Below are 17,913 nucleotides of genomic sequence, written 5' to 3'. Positions count from 1 at the left end.
GAGGGTGTGGGAGGTTGGGAGAGGATTTTCCTGCCTCCATGAGCAGGGACCTGTTTCCAGCCTCCCCCATCTCTTAGGTCCCCTCCTTCTGACTGGTAGCAAGAGGATGAGGGATTACCTGCTTTGTTTGGAGCCTCCATTTGCTCCTGTTGCTTCATGGGTCCCAGGATGCTACTCCACCAGTCAATTTCCCTTTCACACTCCCTAATACTTCTTAATCTTTTGACCTCTTCTTTGAGTTCTGCCACCAGGCTGAGCAGGTCATCCAGCTGATCGCTGCGCACACAGGTGCTTTCACTGCTGCCCTCCAGCAGGATTGAGAGGGTCAGGCACTCCCTGCAGCCTGGGACCTGGACGGCTGCATGTTTTCATGGCAGATCCATCTGGGTCGCCATGTTCTTTCTGGTGGTGGTTTTGAAGCGAGTGGAAACCATGGTTCAGTCTACTCGTGGGGGACGATAAGATGAGGAAGAAGAGAAATTCTTACCTGAAGACACTCTCCAGAAGGGACAAGCCATGTCTTTCCAAGCCACAGAGGGCACATGGAGACAGTCTGTGATTAAGTACCATCACAGTCCAACTACTATCTCACTTCATGGTTTTAACTGGCAGATCTGCATATGGACCAGGTAAAGTCATTTGGCTTCAGGTATTTAGGAAGTTGATGTCCTCATGATCTTAAAAAAGTCTGAGCATTTTCCAACCATTCCTCTCTTTCACCTCTGCTCTGCAAGATCCTATAGCACAGCCCTCCCACTTAAGTGTTCAGCCTGTTCCTCAAAAGACAGCAGAAAAGATGTGTCTATAGGAGCAAACTTGGGGCAAGACTCAAGTCACAGGGATGAATTTTCCAAGAGAACAACTTAGCAATCAGAGCATCATAGTCACTTGAATCTCAGTTTGTCTACTTCCTGAGACAACAGGTAAAACAATCCCCAAACTGCATTAGTTGTTCTCTAAATCACAATGTCCTGGAATTATTTCAGTGTGTGTGTGTATAATTGTATAAGACATATAAATTTGAAACACATGTAAGGAAAGCAAATTCATGTCAAAATTTGATGAGAAAATCATATTCACATTGGTGAGGGAATTTTCAAGGATGTTTAGCTGTAGTGCAAGATGAGCCTTAGGACTTACTAGGGTCTCTGGATGATATGAAAGTCTAAAAATCTGACATAAATCACACCATTAGATGAGTATACTAATCTAATTTTACTGAGAAAGCACTAACAACTGGGTTTAGCAGCTCATTGTTTTAAACATCGTTTCTAGTGATGAGTCAGAAGAATTATGAGACAAATTATGATCTGCTAGCACAGAACAGAAAGTGAATCACCTGCTCTCTCCAAGCCTTCCTCCACCCTCATGAATAAAAAAGTATCATTGATGTGACATGATCATAAGCAGAATGTACTTGAGGTATTTCAAGATAATCGAGGCACAGTGTCCAAAGAAAGCATGTCTAAGTTGTTTTCCTTTGGCGTAGATTCAAAATTTACAAAAGGCTTGGGAAAAACATCCTCTGCCTCCTGCTGCTGTGTGTTAAGCTCTTTACTTGTAAAAACAACGCATTACTTTGCGCTTGTGTTGCTCTGAAGTTCAGGACAAACTTGTTTTACTCTCCAGGAATATGAATAGTTTAGCCAGAGAAATCACCTGCTTTAAGTATTGCATATACCTTTCTGAGCTCTCAGCTACCTTCAGATATTTCATGCGCAGCTCCCACTGAAGCCCATTACAGTTCCATACTCAGAACCAGACCTTGGGAAGTTCAGCTCTTTTGAGGAGGGTAATGTAAGGCGGCCAGCTGGAAAAAAAAGGGAGGAATGGAGCAGCTGCACACCTGCATCACTCAAACGCCTGCTTACAAACGCTGCTGTGTACTCCAAAGAGCTCAGCTCCTGTAGAGGATAAATATTTGTTACAGTTAACAGACATCTTTGCATAAAATTAACACATTTGGAAGCATGTGAAAGAAAATAAATTAAAGAGAAGCAGTACAGTGTTTACATTACTTTGATACAAATACTTCAAAGTAAACTAGCCACAGCCCTTAAGCCTTACTGGGCCAGAGCATCCCTCAGAGGTTTCTGCAAAGTCTCTTGCACAGATCTTTCTATTAATTTATTTATTAAAAGAAAGCTCATGATCTGCTTCACTGCTGTCCTCCTCCACAGGGAGTTTGCTATGAGCACAGGTGCTGTGATGGCTGAGGGACTGGGCACACCTGACTGTCCTCAGGAAAGATGGACTTTGACAAGCAACCTTGGGCAGAGGCCAGTGATGTTCAAAGGGGCATGGATTCCAGCAGAAAGTCTACTTCTGGTACAATCTGAAGCACCTGGGATGCTTTCATCCTCCTTCACCGCAGTCTTTTCACAACCTCATTCTTGGTCACTAAATAGGATTTAATTTTTTTAATTATTTTTGTACCAGAGTTCTGTCCTGTATTACTTTTTTAATATTTTCTTGAAGAATTGTTATGTCAAAAAAGAAAGTATCTCTTTGTTGTTGTTGCTCTTGAAAGAGGCAGTCTCACTGGCAGAGTAAATTCTTTTGCATTTGTGTATTGCCACAGTTAGACTTCTTGTACACAAAGCAATGCATTTAAAGACAACTCGGGTATCTTTGCATTAAACTGGAGGCTTTTGCCCAGTTTAGCACGCAGTATTTAGCTGTCTGAAGAAGAATTCTTAGACCTGTCTCAACTTACCTCATTTAAAAATCTCTTTCCTAGCAGAGCTAGGAAGTTGAGTACTTTGTGCCTAGAAGGTGCTATTTATTCCATGTTAAGTACTGAAGGAGAAGGCTCAGGTGTTTGGGGGATTTGTTACACTATTCCAAAAGCTTTGATGCTGTTACAGCAGTAAGTGTTATTGGGGAGCTAACAAAGAAAGTGCAGCATACCAGTCTGCACAGCACTACCATTATTTATTTTGCAGTAGCATTTGGATGCTCCTGACAGGGAATAGCATCCCAATGTGCCAGGCAATGTGGAAATACAGAATGAAGCTACTCCGTACTCAAGAAGTTCACAATAAGAGATGATAGCATGTTTCTAAACCCATTGTTCCTAATGTATGTAGAACACCTAACTATTCCTACAATACTTTATTGTTGAGTCATAAAGTTATCAGCTGACCTTCACAAACTCCTCATTTTTGCAGTATTCACAAGTTTTACTTCGTACTATCCACTAGTAAAAACAAAGTTGTAAATGAAATCAGGGTAAGTATAGTGCCTTTTTCCTCCCTTTTTCAAAGGCAGTTCTACGTGTTACTACGTTGTGCTACCAGGAAACTGGCAACTGATGGGCTAAAAAGAACTCCCATGAGTGTCTAGTAAAAATTACACAGTAGAATATTTTCCCTGTCACCGCTAGAGCTCTGCCTCCTCAAGAAAATCTAAATTATCTCTGCCAAGAGTGATTTATCCCCAGGGCTCAAGGAAATACCTCTGAAACTCCTTTCCTCCTTGCTCCCAGGTCACACTGCTGGTCAGGCATTTTTGTGATTTGTGATTTTGGAATTAGGATGGAACATTAGTCCTCCCCTGTAAACAGTCTGGTTTATGTCACTTTGTCTGTACAAAACAGCCACAAAGCCAGGATAACTGGCCACAAAAGGATCACTGGCAGCATAGAGAGACCCTCCAACATCCCAAACTGTTCCTTTGCCAGCCCACAGACAGTGCCATGGCCCCAGATGCAGGAAGGCCAGAGCTATTACACGATGTCCAACATGGCCTCCTCCACTCTGATGGCTCTTGAGAGTTGCGAGGCATTGGTATAACACAGAAGCCTCTCTCCTTTACAGCCCAGCAAACGGGCAATCCAGGACAAAAGCAACACTGGGTCTTAAGTCACCTTTCACAGAGGTGCCCTTGCTCCCCACTTGAATTTGAAGATGGAGACCCTTTCACATTACAGAAACAGGACATGACACCTGAACCATGCAGTAACCATAACGACAGCCTTTCACAAAGCATAAACAACCACTCTCCTGTTACCAAATTTTATTGTCTCTTGGTAATTATCCTGTCCGGTGTTTTGACAAGAAAATTCAAGAATATCCCAGTCCCTTGCTCTTTTTCTCTGAAGGCATACCATCAGAGACAGAGCTACAGAGATTTTAAGGAGAAAGAAGTGTCAAAATATTGGCAGCATCCTCGTGCTGAAGAAGAAATAAAAACAAAGTGAAGGCAGGGGAGTATTCTGTGCTAAACTATTCACCCAGGATAGGCTTGTGTCTGACTGTTTTACAAGTTATGAATTCTAAAGCTACTCACAAGACTTAATAGACGCTAAAAATTGCCATGCTAACCTATGTTATCATTCCTGTTATCAAAAGTGTTTATTGCAAAACTTACTGCAATAATTAGTTCTAAAACATTAGATTCTATTTATTTTATCTAAAAAAATCAGTGACTGAAATAGAAATAGCTTTTAATTAGCATTATTTGTTAAAGCCTGCACACGAGATAAAACTGAAATTAGTTTCCAGCAAGAACTGCTTGTCCGACCCCACCTGTATATAGACAGAATGTGTTTTCACACATATATAAAATCTGAAGAATTTTAAAATTTTAAAATGTAATATATAAATGTGTGCTCATATATATTTGCATATACATATAAAAATTGAAAATGTATAAAATGAACTTTATTTATTTGTGTCATTATGAGGTGAAGATATGAAGAACAAAAGGGTATGGGGATGTTTCCCCTTGTCTTTTAAAGGTTGTGAGAGCAATTCACAAGATGACTAAGTTGTGTGTACATCTCCAGTTTACCTTGTATTCTTCATGCACTTAAACTGCAAAGCTCAGATCAGCACATGCTAAATTTTGACTGACACAGAAAAGACATTAAAACCAACCCTGAGGTGCAAACATTGTGTGTCCAGGAAGGTAAGAGGATGAAATTCGTGTCCTTTTAGCTGGAGGGTGGGACACTGCTCAATCAGGACAACGCAGGCTATGGCAGTACCATCTGCCTTGATAAACTGAAATTACAGTCGGAAGTAAACCCTCTGTGTGCAATCCAACTGTACCTGCAATGAAATGAGGGGGACACATAGCGGACTGGCAGTTTCAGGTCCGAGACTTCTGCACCCTGAGATAAGGATGTGGCAGGTTGTGAGGGGAGAGAGTGGCTGAAACACCTTGCCCTAAGAGCTGGCTGTATAATAACACTGGGGTTTCTGCTTGGAGCATTGCTCCTGTTACTAGGAGCAGTGGGGACATCTGCAATGGTGTAAGCTTAAGCCGGATGCTTATGGAGGGAGTTTATTTATTCTGATGTAGTTTTAAAACTTATTTGTTAGGATCTTTACTCCTTATTTTCACTGTTTCTAAACAATTATTTTCCTATGGATTTCATCATGCTCCCAAATTCATGCACAGCTTATGTTCTACTTTCTGATGCAAAAGAAAATCTTAAGACTATTATATTCCTTTGGAAAGATGAACATTTAGGACTAAATTGAAAAGGAGAAGAATGTACCCAACATTTTCTCCTGAATCAGACAAAAGGCTTTTTGCACAGGAGACAAAACTCTCCAAGCAGGTGGCTTTCCAAAGAAACTTATTCATTCAGGAATTAGGCAATATCACAAAGCTAATCAACCTTCTGCTTTAAGTACAAGGTGGTTTACGTTGCTTATGACTTCTCTCAGAAACATAAGGCAAGACAGTGCATATACCGTCTCTCAGCCAGTGTATGCGCTTCCCTCGGGAGGGGAGAACAAGCGCTTCATGCATTACTGGAAGGCACAGAGTCCAACTTAAAAATTATGGGAAGAAAATGTATAGCACATTCTAGTATTGATATTTTCTGGTGACCTAGATTAAATGTTGATGTGTAAATTAGCTGTGGCTCCAACAGTGCAAAACCCTGAATAAACCTAAAAAACCTGAAACTTCTGAAAGAAACCATATCTTCCTCTACTTCAGCATCACTAATGTTGCCACATCATTCTTCCATGAGGGCAAAAAGGACTGTCATTACAGGAGATTTTTGGCTTTACCACATTTCTTTCTTAAACAGTTTGTTCTGTCAAAGATCTTCCCTTTTCTACTTCTCCCCTTCACATGGCAGAATAATGGAATATTAGATTGGGAGGGCCCTCAGTAGCTTTTCTCTACTATTCATTGGTCTCTTTGCACTGAACACTGCCTCTGCAAATTTCTGTGTTTACAGTGCCTAGTGTATAACAACAGTGTTGAAAGCATAATAATGAAGAAATATGTGAAGCCAATATATTTCTGTGACCACAATTTCTTGAACTGTCATGAATAATGATCTCAATAACTACTATTATTTTGAGGGAGAAGATTTTTGCCCATTAATTTGATTTACATTAACCGGTTGTTGTTTGCTCCAATTTTCCTTCTAAACCACAGAGGAGACATACAGTTTTCTGTGAACTATTACACAACTTGTATACAAACAAACCTAGAATTGCTGTGGTGGAGGTGGTGCTTCACATCTATATCCAAAACCTTTTGGATATCCTACATTCTATATCAACTGCTAAATAATAAGAACAGTTTGTATAGCTCTCTACAGTGACTAATACTCAGTTTTGAGTCTTCTCCTGCCAGTTAAAATGACGATTCTAGCTGGTGAAAGCACCAGTACCATCTACTCTAAGCTGGTGCACCACAGCATCACCTGTGTATGTTTGAAATAGGTCACATCAATTCACGTTACTCAGTGTCATTTATCAAGTCCTATCTGCTCTCTCTGTGATTTTCATCAGAAAAATTGCTAAAACTACAAAATCTAGAGAGCTTTATTAAGAACAACAGTAACCCCTACTGGATTGTGACTGTCTCCCTGGAAACCTAGGAGATAAAACACCTTGCACTGCTTTGTGCAAAAGGCATAGCCCGCATAACTACGATGAAGAACAAGTCATTCCTCTGCTTGCAATAAACTTCAGTGTCATCATTTCCTGGATTAAATTGGAAATCCTGCAGAATTTACACTCAAGATTGCTGAAAGACATCTGTTCCTTGCAAATTCAAATTCAGAGCATTTTTTTTTTTGTATTTACAGATAAGTTATGAAACCAGGCTTATGCCAGCTAGTTTGTTTCTGTGTTAAAAATTACAAGTAATAGAACGCATTTCTTTATGTGCCTGAAAATAAGGGCCTTCACATATGATTACTAATGTAAACAAATTACCACAGTCTGCTGAATATATGTCCTAAACTCATCTGAGTCCTCTTCAAACATACTGGGGTGTGTGCAGGGCTCCACGGAGGAGATACCGGAGCAGAGGTACCATAAGCTACTGTAATAGAAATCCCTTGGTCTCATTAAACAGCATATATATCAGTATCACAAATTCAGCATTTCATTCAGCATTCTTTCTGTATATGTAGCATTTCTGAAAAATGAAGAATATGTTAGCAGAGCTATTTTCAGTGACATTTTACTATCCTGTCAGAAAAGTTCGAGCACTGTTTCTGCAAGTTTTTTTCTAGGCTATCATCTCAAAGTAAGATCTCCTTTTTCATTACTGGAAATTGGAATCTGAGAGTTCCTCTGGTCTACCACAGACGCTTTCTGGTATGCTGGAAAACTAAACAGAAAGGGACAATCAGGAAAAGGGAAAACTGAATGAAGGTCTAACAACAGATATAACTTTATTAATTAATCTGCTTAGTGATAGACATTCAAGATTTGATTCTATGCATGACTTGTTTCATAGAAATTCTACCTTTGCTTACCAATGTGAAGTGATCAAGCTTGATCACAATACAAAGGTGATGGAAAAAAGGGATCTGGATTAGGGATGATTAAATAAATGAGCTGGAGAAGAGGAAGGATATTCTGCATAGACAGCGTTACAGAGTTCCCAATGAATTTGAGAAACAACAGAGAGAGCAAAGACTGGGGAATTTCAAAAGCTCTTACAAGTATTTATATTGTCTCTCAAGTATATACCAGACACATGCCTTTTCACACTGAAAAGTTTTTTCCACATTTGGTTCAATTCACCTTAAAACTGTGTAGTTTTCCAAAAGGTGTTCAACAACTTTTTAAAATTAAGCCCCTTTAAAGCTACTTTGAAACCAGAACCCCAAATTGTGGCCACTTTGGAAAATCTAGGCCACTCAGCACCAATTTGTGTTAACTTGCTAATGGCCGCACTAGGTGTGCAGCAACATGAAGTATGTCTTGAGTGCTTCCCAGAGGCATACCTACTCCATTTAGGCACTTAGATCCCCTCTCCAATGTGTGGGAAAAATCAGGCCCCTAAGCTAGCCAAGAGAACGCACTGGAGAGGCTGGTGTGCCTCGGACTCTACTCCTCTTCAATCTCCTAGTTTTACATTATGTGTGTGTGTGTAAAATACATATATGTACATATAAAAAACATCAGAGAACAAGAATTTTTATAAGAGCTCTCTCTGAAGCTAACAAAAGCACCCACCCCTGAAAATAGGGAAACATAAAAGCACTGGGGTAAAGCCACTGACTCAAATGGATTCAAATCTGTATGTGCAGGATTTGGTTACTGCCTGTTCATAAGTTGTTAAGGAGAATGAATGAAGACACCCACCTGAAGAAGAAAACTGTCAATATAGTAACTACTTCTTTTTCCTTCTTCGAAACAAGCTTAAATTACTCAAATGTCCCAAAGTGGTGTCAGTTCATGACTGCTTACAGTGTTCTTGCAATACATGGTATTTTTTCTTAATTTAATATTTCATTACTGTTACTTGATGCTTTTACATTTCCAGCATGCGATATATACCGCATTCTGTTAAAATGTCTATGTGACATCTGATCATGTCAATTTGACAAATGAGTTCCTTATTGCATAAATGCCCATGATTTCATGTAAAGTTGCAGTGGGCTATGCCATAGATAAAATTTGTACTAGAACAAATGGAATATGTGAAGTAGACCATGGATAGATACTAAGAGATCAGTCCTAAGATAAAATCTAGGACAGTTTAATCCGTCACATGTAAAGCCAAACATCCTTCCATGTTAGGTGTCCTAAGAATGTAAAAAAAAAAAACAGCAGCAAAACAACTCTAGACACAAGACTAACCAAGTTATCAGCTATGCTCCTGGGACCACCCCTAAAAAATCACTCCGTTTTATTAAAATTTCAGACGTCTGCACTAGCTATCTAAGAAGATGAAATGTCATCCTTCCCTTTGAATTTCCAATCTAAATATTTGCATTAAAAAAGTTGAAAGAATAAAGGAGTTTGTCATCAGAATGCTTTTTTCTCTAGAGTTCACCCTTCGTTGTCTGTTTCAGCAGTACTTTTCTTTAATAGTTCCTTCACAGTAAGAAAATGCACAGCATCAGTAATAACAGTGCCTCTATATTTCACTATGTAAATATGTATTTCAAGACTTTAAAACACACAGTTTGATCTAGTCATTAAAAACCTGAAAATCTGTTACTGTTAAATTTAGAATTGGCACCTAACTTGAAAATCAATACTGTATATATTAATACCCACAAAGCCATCAAATTATGACCAAAATAACAATAATGATTAAAACACAATCCCTTATGTTCACTGAACAAATTTCTTTCTAAAGAAATTAATCAGGCTATCTAGATGGAATTTGTTTTCACTATTCTAATGTGCAAATTCACAGCCCAGTCATCAATCTGAGCTATAAAGAATACAAGTACACCTTTAGCAAAGACCTCAGTTATCAGTAATTAAATCAACAGAGTGAACATATAACATTTATAAGCAATCTGGTAAGTATTTTATTGTGGTTTTCTTCACAAATAATTTTCAATTAAGAAATAAAACTTCAATCTGAAAAAGTTACAGCAGTTTCTTGCACATCTAAAATTTCTAGAATAGTAAAACATTCTAGAACATGAGATTTCTAACATTTTTATCACTGTATGTACTCAAACAACATTACTAATTTATTCAGATACTTCATGCATAATTACTAGAAAACAAATCTGTTATTCTGTTAGTCTATCATCAGAAAGGAAAAGCCATCTAGTGAATACTTTGAAAAATATAAATAATTGCAAGTATTAAATTATTAACTGCAACTTGAATACACTGTCTAAAGTACCATTTTAATTTTCTTAATAGTTCCCTTTTTCTATTTAGGCTAACTCGGGGAATGCAAGGACTGATTTCAAGCTTTGCCTACACAACAGATGACTTCTGGCATAGCAAGGTTTTCCGAGGATGTGACAACACATAAATTGTAACACTGTTGAGAAAGCAGAAGCCCTTTTAAAGGACATACTTATACCACAAACCTGTATTCTTGCTTCTAAAAGCTTGGTGGTGGTTTTTTTTTTTTCAAGGTGGGAGAGCAGTGGTGTTAGGTTTATTGTATTGGTGCAAAGCATCACTTTTCTGCTACTGCTCTATTGACTCAGGAAGCTAGCAGAGTACGCTTACTTCTGTATCAGCAAAGGATCCTCTGCTCCCACATGGTTTATGCCTCTTTTCAAAGCATGTGTGAAATACCTAATAAATGTTACATTCCCCAAATGGACTGCTTTCTCTCTTCCTTGGTGGGCTTTCACTGTTTGATTTCAAGCTAAGGTCTTTGCAACTAGTAAGCAGCACATTTGCAAAAAAAGGAGCGTTAAGTTATGGGCCTGATCTAGTCATTATTAAATCAGCAGGCACTGAATTAAATTCAATCTTCTGTTATATCCCACAAAAATCTCACAGTGGAAACACCTGCATTAACAAACATTATAGGACGTGACTCCACTTGTTAGCAAAATGTTTCTATTTATAGCAACAGGAAGAAATTAGAGCTGTATCCATAAAACATGACCAGAACATAACAGACAGAATCAATCAGCAATTGTTCCTATGGCTAGCGTTGTGATTTTTTTCCAGTGCTGACCCATTACAAAGGGATATCTCAGCTTCCTTTATAAGCTTCTACCTTCAGTCTTCTCTCCTAGAATATAAATGTCATTCGGAAGCTTGAAACCGAAATGTTTTTCTTACCAAATGCTATTTTCCTTCATCATGTGCTGAGAATGAATGGTTCTTCTTGAACATTCAGCTGCTAAAGAGAGAGAAAAAAAAGTGCATATCAAATTTTCATTCTGTCCACTTTGACAAAGGCTCTTTTTCATGTTAAGGCTTATAAGGCAATGAAGATGCTAAACCTCAAAATATAGGTGCAGTTGGACTGATTTCTCCACCTGTGCAGATTCATGATACTCCTTTTAATGGATTTCTTGAGAAAATGAGGCGAAGAAAAAATTATGCAGATGCATAAAGAGCAGAGTATACCACAGGGAAAATGCTGGTAGAATAATGAGAGTTGGGATCCTAGTGCAGTCATATTTTGAATATTTTGCCATGCCTGTCTTCAGTGACATCTCAGTCAACAACCGAATACGGGTCTGAACAGACTGCTTTGCTAGCTGGCATGTCACTGGGAATTGTCACCAGTGCTTAAAAGATAAATTACCCTGAATTAAAAGGTTTAAAGCAGTTGTGCAAAACTTAAATCACTTTTTGGATGTCAAAAGTATTGGTAATATTATGGCTTGCTGAAATGAAAAAAAAAAAAAAGTCGGATGATCTAATATAAAGCTACCTTGGATAAAGAAAGAGTTTTCTGTTTCTTACCTGGCAACAGAGCTTATCCAAAACTCTTTAGGAAAATATATTAAAACTATGTTAATTCCTTGTGCTTTTCTTCTAAGAAAATTTTAAGCTTATTACATCTAAAACTAGTTTTAAGAAAGCAGTTGAATCTTGGACAAACCATCCTTTCTGTTTCTTAGCTGCACAGACTTCCCTGAAGATTTCCCTACTACTTCAGTCTAAACGTTTTCTGTGAAACATTAGTGACAACTGTGTCATGCAGAACTTTGGGGGTTTATGTATACAAAAGACATTTTAGAGGCATTTAGTACTGCACGTGTTTTATTGACGAATGAATGAATAAAACAGCCTCGCTAATTAAGCTGCTCTGGAAATAGTAATCAATTGGAATTTCAGGTGTCAAAGCAAAGTAAGATTATAAAATGTGCTTCAAAAGAACCATTAAACTAATGTTACTTTAAATGTATAGTTTTTAACCAATTCCGAAGCACTTTGGGAGCTACTTTTTAAATGTCTTCTGAGTACCACTGTTAACCATTTTGTAAAAGGAAAGGAAAACAAATTTCAAGCACTGTCTATGGAAGGGGATTTAAGATTAAATAATGCATTGTACAAAGCACCAAAGCATTCACTGTTGGTCAAACACTGTAGAACGTTGTCCAACACAATACTGACACATGCTAACCGTTACATCCTAATAAATACACATGTAAGCAAATGGCAAGAATTATTTTAAAGTAGCCATCACCAGGTCTCTAAATAAAATTCTATTACATTGACTTTCTATGATACAAAAATAATAATAATAATCTTTAGAATAATAGGTGTAGTACAACAGTTACATTTGCTTGCTATACAAATAGTCCATTGGTGAGAGACTGAGATTAAAGTTGTTGCCTATCCTTACACCGCGGCTCTATAAATGCATGTCACATTAACACATCACAGATAATTGCTTTTACTGTAGTTACTTTAAAGTATCTGTTAACAAAACCCAAGAAATTAACCAAGAAATGGCTTGGTTGATACGTATTTTATCTATTATATTACAGGAGCATCTTAAGCAAGGATGATGCTCTACTCCTCTTGGCACTGTACAATTGAGTGTAAGTTGATAATATCCGAAATGACCAACACAACAAAGTACACTGCATAGCTCTTGTAAATTTTAGCTTCTTACATAAACTACCTTATGTATACAAAGTATGAACAGTTTGCATAGTTGCACAGTAATAGTTATTCACACCGGGGTTTTTTTACACTGTTCTTAAAATACGGGCAGCTAACATTCAGACCAGCAGTCTGCTTCATAAGAATCCACAAACTTAATTCATATGCTGTTAATCAGATATTGCTCATACATAAGTTACAGCAGAAGAAATAGGCTGTGACTTAACTTACATTAATTGTAAAATACACTGATTTATCAAAACATTAATTGTACTTAATATTAATTCTTTTACTTTTGAGGGCAAATGTACAAAACTACATTTAAAACAAAAAAATCACTGCTATTAAATAAAGCCAATTTAAAGCAATAGAAAATTAGTGGGAACCAACTTGTGCTACTTGCTTAGTCTGAAGTTGCAAGAAGAGAAAAATGCATCTGAATAATACTGATGCCCAAAATAGATTACATTTCTTCTGACACTTTAAGGACTATTTTATATTTATGAGCTCTTACCAAAGACGTATATCTATGAGAAAACTGTCACTTCTGAAAGCAAAGGGAATTAGCCAGTAATTCATAAAATTTTAGCGATGCTCAAGAGCTTCAACTAACAGTGACCATGGGAAAAGCTCCAAAGATATACTGATAGATACCAACTCACATCACACTTTTACAGTTGGTGTAGTTTTTTCATTAAAAATCTATAAATAGATTAGAAAAAGTGCATTAATTATTGGTGGCCATTGGAAGATTCTTGCTAACCTTTTCATACACCATCAGAGTTCCATATAAAATGATGCATTTCTGAAATTTTTCTTCGCATGCTTTATCTATTTACAAGAAAATGCATTCCCAAGCAATAAGCATGAGTAACACACAATACTGAAATGCACCTGTTATAAGCTTTAAGATAAAGTTCCATCGTTACTTGATGTAGATCACCACTGAACTTCACGAGTACTGAGAGCTTAAAATGAAACAGTAAGCACTTAATAAGTGCTGCATTGATTTACAAGCCCGAAGCTCAGCGACTACACGACAGAGCTGCATTTAATTTAGTTCAGGCCATGAAAGTATCTTTTCTTTATAATAAACAATTCCATTCAGGTAAAATTTTCTTTAGCTTACAAACTCTGCAATTTAATTTGAACTGGTTTGGGTTTTTTTAATTTGGTAGAGAAGACCTTATGAAAATTCTATCAGCTCGTACCTTCCCAGCAAGGTGGACCCTAGCATCTGTTTCGACGTTTTGCAGTTGTTTTGAGAGAGCAGACCAGGGTTTTTTTTGCCAAGTGAAACTGCTCTCGTCATTGACCGGTGTAATTATCCTAGCATATTTCACAAAGTTGTCAAACATTTATGCCTCTAAGCTACACATTTGTATAAAATTTTATTCAGATTACTACTACGGGGCTATTACTTCAGAGCTATCCACATTCTTAGATGTCCATACATTTCTCATCGAGCAGCAAACTTCAACACAACAGTTCTTGTAAGACTGTTTATTGAATTTAACAGTTCAGATGGAGTTTAGATGCAGTTTGTATAAAAACCCTCTTTTCACGTAAACTGCAATCAAAAATAACTTTACAAAATAGTAAGAGACTTACTGAGATCGTAAGTTTCCTAACATGTAAAACTATAAAGCATTTGTGCATGCTCACTATTCGAATTCCTTCTTTTTAACAGAGGAGTTGTTAAAAGAAGTTTGGTTTTTTAAATCTCAAGGTAGTCTGTGAAACAGAATCATTGTCATCGCAACTTGGATATACAAGATCAAAACTGGCACAGAGGAACATAACAATTTTTTCCCCCAAAAGTTGAGGCAGCTTTTGTTGAACGGTGTCTGCATCGGTAAATTTTTTTATGAACTCTGGTGGCTTTGGAGCATCAGAGAGAATCCTTTTTATCTTTTCAGATTTTGAAAAAAATTTCCCACAAGTACAGACAGGTAAGGAGGAAAAGAAGTAGCAGCTTGTTTCCTACATACAGCCCAACGCCATGCGCAGCTGCCCAGCATCTCAAAACAAAAATGAACTTGACATCACAGGGAGGCATATCCCTCTCAAATTACAAGCACATCTGAGATTTCTCAGAGAGGGAAGCAAGCACGAGGGTAAAGCGTAAGTCTACTTTTCATGCATAGCTACTGTGCGCTGCCCAGCGTCCGTGGCGCTTCGTCAGACGTCCGAGTTGGAGCTGAGGTTTGTTAACCTGGGGTCTGCATTGATCTCGTATCTGTAGTGGTAGCCTTCCATGTGATCCCTACAAGCATCTCTGATGTTGTGCATCCACTTTTTGATTCCTTTTCGGTTCAAGTACAAAACCAGGAGGAAAATGGCCCCGATGAGAGCCAAGACTATTCCCAGGAAGACGTAGGAAGTCTGCAGCTGGGAAGGCAGGTCTACGGGCACAGAGCAGTTCAGGTCCGAGCCGTTGATCTTCAGCAGGGCTTTGCCCAGCATCTTGTCGGGGTAGGCACAGGTCAGGGCTTCTTTGCCCTCGGCCTGGTCACTCTCCTTGAGCCAGGCCACCAGGTCCTCGACGGTACAGTCGCAGACCCAGGCGTTGCGGCCCAAGCCGACGCGCCGGAGGGCGGGCAGGCCGCGGAACTGGGCCAGGGTGCCGTTCCTCAGCACGCCCAGGGAGCTGTCGCTGACGTTGAGGCTTTGGAGCTGGCCCAGCCCCTGGAAGGAGACGTTTCGCAGGCCCACCAGGGAGCTGTTGCCGAGGTCCAGCTGCCGCAGGGTGAGCAGGGCCGTGAACATGCCGGCGGGCAGCAGCAGCAGCCCGTTGTCAGCCAGCTCCAGGCGGCTGAGGTTGCGCAGGGCCCCGGACTGCAGCATGGTGGCCAGGCTGAGGAGGACGCCGTGGTCGCGCAGGGCCCCGCGGAGGGCCAGCTCCTCCAGCGGGCTGCCGCCCTCCCCGAAGGCCTGCGGGCTGAGGGAGACCAGGGGGTTGCCGCTGAGGTCCAGCTGCCGCAGGGCGGGCAGGGCCGCGAGGGCGCCGGCCTCCACGGCCCGCAGGTGGTTGCCGCTGAGGTTCAGGGCGCTGAGGTCGGGCAGGCGCCGGGCGGGGAAGGCGCCGGCCGGCAGCCGGGCCAGGCGGTTCCCGGTGAGGAAGAGGGTGCGCACGTAGGGCGGCAGGTCGGGCGGCACCGCCGTCAGGTTCTTGCTCACGCACTTCACCGTCTTGGCCGGCTCCGAGCACTCGCAGGGGGCCGGGCAGGCGCCGGGCTGCCGCGACGAGCCGCAGCCCAGCAGGACGTGCAGCAGCAGCCCCAGGCAGAGCGCGCCGCGCCCCGGCATCGCGCCCGGCCCGGCCCCGCGCACAACTTTCCCCTACGGGCGCTTTCGGCTCCGGGCGGCGCGGCGAGGCTCGGCGGGGGGCGGCTCCCGCCGGGGCGCTGCCCGCTCCGGGCAGCCCGTTCTCCGGGGGCAGGCGCTTCCCCTCCGGGGCTGGCTCCTCTCCGCTTCCCGCAGCGAGACCTGCGGCAGGGGAGGAAAGGGAGAGGGCAGCGGCGGGGCGGCGCGGCTCCGCTCGCCCGCGGCCCCCCCCCCCCCCCCGCCTGCCCCCGGCCAGACGCCCCCCGCCCCGACACGTGGATCGCCCAGGCAGCCCCGGCCCGGAGGCAGCGCGGGGGAACCCGCCGAGGAACAAGTTTTCCCCCCGCTTCCAGCTCACGCCGCCGCCTTCCCACCCGGCCGGCGGCTCCGCTGGCGGGGCACGGAGGGGAGGGGAGGGAAGGGTCTAACCGGCCGCGTCCCGCCACTCCCCGCCTGCCGCGCCTGGGCTCTCCCGTCCAGCTCCGCGCCGCGACCGGTGCAAACTCCCGCCCGCCCGCCCGCCCGCAAAACGCACCGCGGAGCGGAGCCCGGTCCCAGCCCGCGTCCCCTCACCTCCCGCCGCCGCTCCCGCCTCGCGTCCGGAGCAAACTCCGCCGGAGCGAGCAGTCGCCGACTGCCCCCAGCCCCGCCGCCAACTCCGCGCCCACCCTCGCCGCGCCTGGCCCTGCCTCCGCTGACAGGAGAAACCAACCGCCGCCCCGGCCGGGGGGAGACGCCGGCCGCGCCTGCCCCGAGGGGCGGCCGCGCCGCCGCCCGCGCCCCGCCCGGCTCCCGCCCGCCGCCCCCGCGCCCCTGCTCCGCCGCCGCCGCCGGCGGGCCGCGACCGGGAGCCCACCGGGAGGGTCCGCTCGGCCCCCCCGCTCCCCTCGCCCGCCCGGCCCAGGTGGTGCTGCCGGGGCTCACCTTGCCGCCGAGCGGAGCTGCCCTCAGCGGGGCGGACGGACGGGGCGGGCGGCAGCTCCCGGCTCGCTCGGCACGGAGTGGCTCCCGGCCGCCCCGCGAAGGGCGAGCCGCCGGCAGCGAGCGCTGCCAGATCCCCGTGCCCCGCTCCCCGCCTTGGCAGCGCCGTACCTGCGCTGGCCCCGACGCGGCGGCGCCTGGCTGCTGGGTGCTGTTTTCCGCAGTTTTCCCGACCGGCGCGCTCGGACCGGCAGGACGGGAAATCCCGAGGGATTTCCAGGGCGGGGGGCGCCGGGCGCGGCTCCCGCCCGACACCCGCCTTGGGCTCGGGTGCGGGGACGAGACGAGAGGGGTCCGCGGGTCTCGGCGCGGAGGCGGGGGCGAGGCCGGCCCCGACCGGTCTGGCCAGGGAAAGCGTCTCGAGGGAGGGGGGAGCAACACCAGCAACAAAATACATCGAATAAGCTCCACAGCTAAAGCAAAAGAAAAAAAAAAAAAACAAGAAAACAAAACTAAACCCGCTGGGATCTTTAGTGGTCCTAAAATTATTAATAATAATCATTAAAAAAAAGGTCGCAAATTGACAGTTTAAGTCTGAGATTTAAACTTTATTATGATGAGGAAAAAGCTTAAACGTCTATCTGTATGTAAAATATTTAGCAGTTTCAGTCACTGCAGCTGTCCCAGAACTGCCTGGCCATGGCTGAACAATCCGGGTGGTACAAATGCTGTTTTGTAGATGAGTAACTCATGTGGGTCACTCCATGGGGGGGGTATTTGAGGAAGAGGTGAATGATGGGAGCTATCATGGGGGCTGTATTGGGCCACTGGTCCCTGAGAAATGATTGAGATAGTTAAATAACATCTAATTAACGCAAAAGACATACCAGTATAT

The 17,913-nt window shown here is 42.9% G+C and overlaps 1 protein-coding gene across 1 annotated transcript; it reads right to left on the bottom strand.

Moving 5' to 3' along the window:
- Positions 1 to 1,885: 1,885 nt before the first annotated feature.
- Positions 1,886 to 16,079, bottom strand: TPBG (trophoblast glycoprotein). The gene is made up of 3 exons (XM_074864728.1): positions 14,382 to 16,079; positions 10,989 to 11,049; positions 1,886 to 1,904 (listed from the first exon to the last, which is right to left on the bottom strand). Exon 1 carries the CDS (start codon positions 16,077 to 16,079, stop codon positions 14,952 to 14,954), a length of 1,128 nt encoding a protein of 375 aa, XP_074720829.1. The 3' UTR covers positions 1,886 to 1,904; positions 10,989 to 11,049; positions 14,382 to 14,951.
- Positions 16,080 to 17,913: the final 1,834 nt, after the last annotated feature.

This window comes from Strix uralensis, chromosome 3, assembly GCF_047716275.1.
Source record: "Strix uralensis isolate ZFMK-TIS-50842 chromosome 3, bStrUra1, whole genome shotgun sequence".
Taxonomy (NCBI): domain Eukaryota; kingdom Metazoa; phylum Chordata; class Aves; order Strigiformes; family Strigidae; genus Strix; species Strix uralensis.
Note: the sequence above shows the minus strand (reverse complement) of the source record. Positions and strands in the feature narration are given on the sequence as shown.

What these genes read in the sequence shown, in the direction of transcription:
- TPBG (XM_074864728.1), bottom strand. Translation starts at nt 16,079, where the DNA reads ATGCCGGGGCGCGGCGCGCTCTGCCTGGGGCTGCTGCTGCACGTCCTG.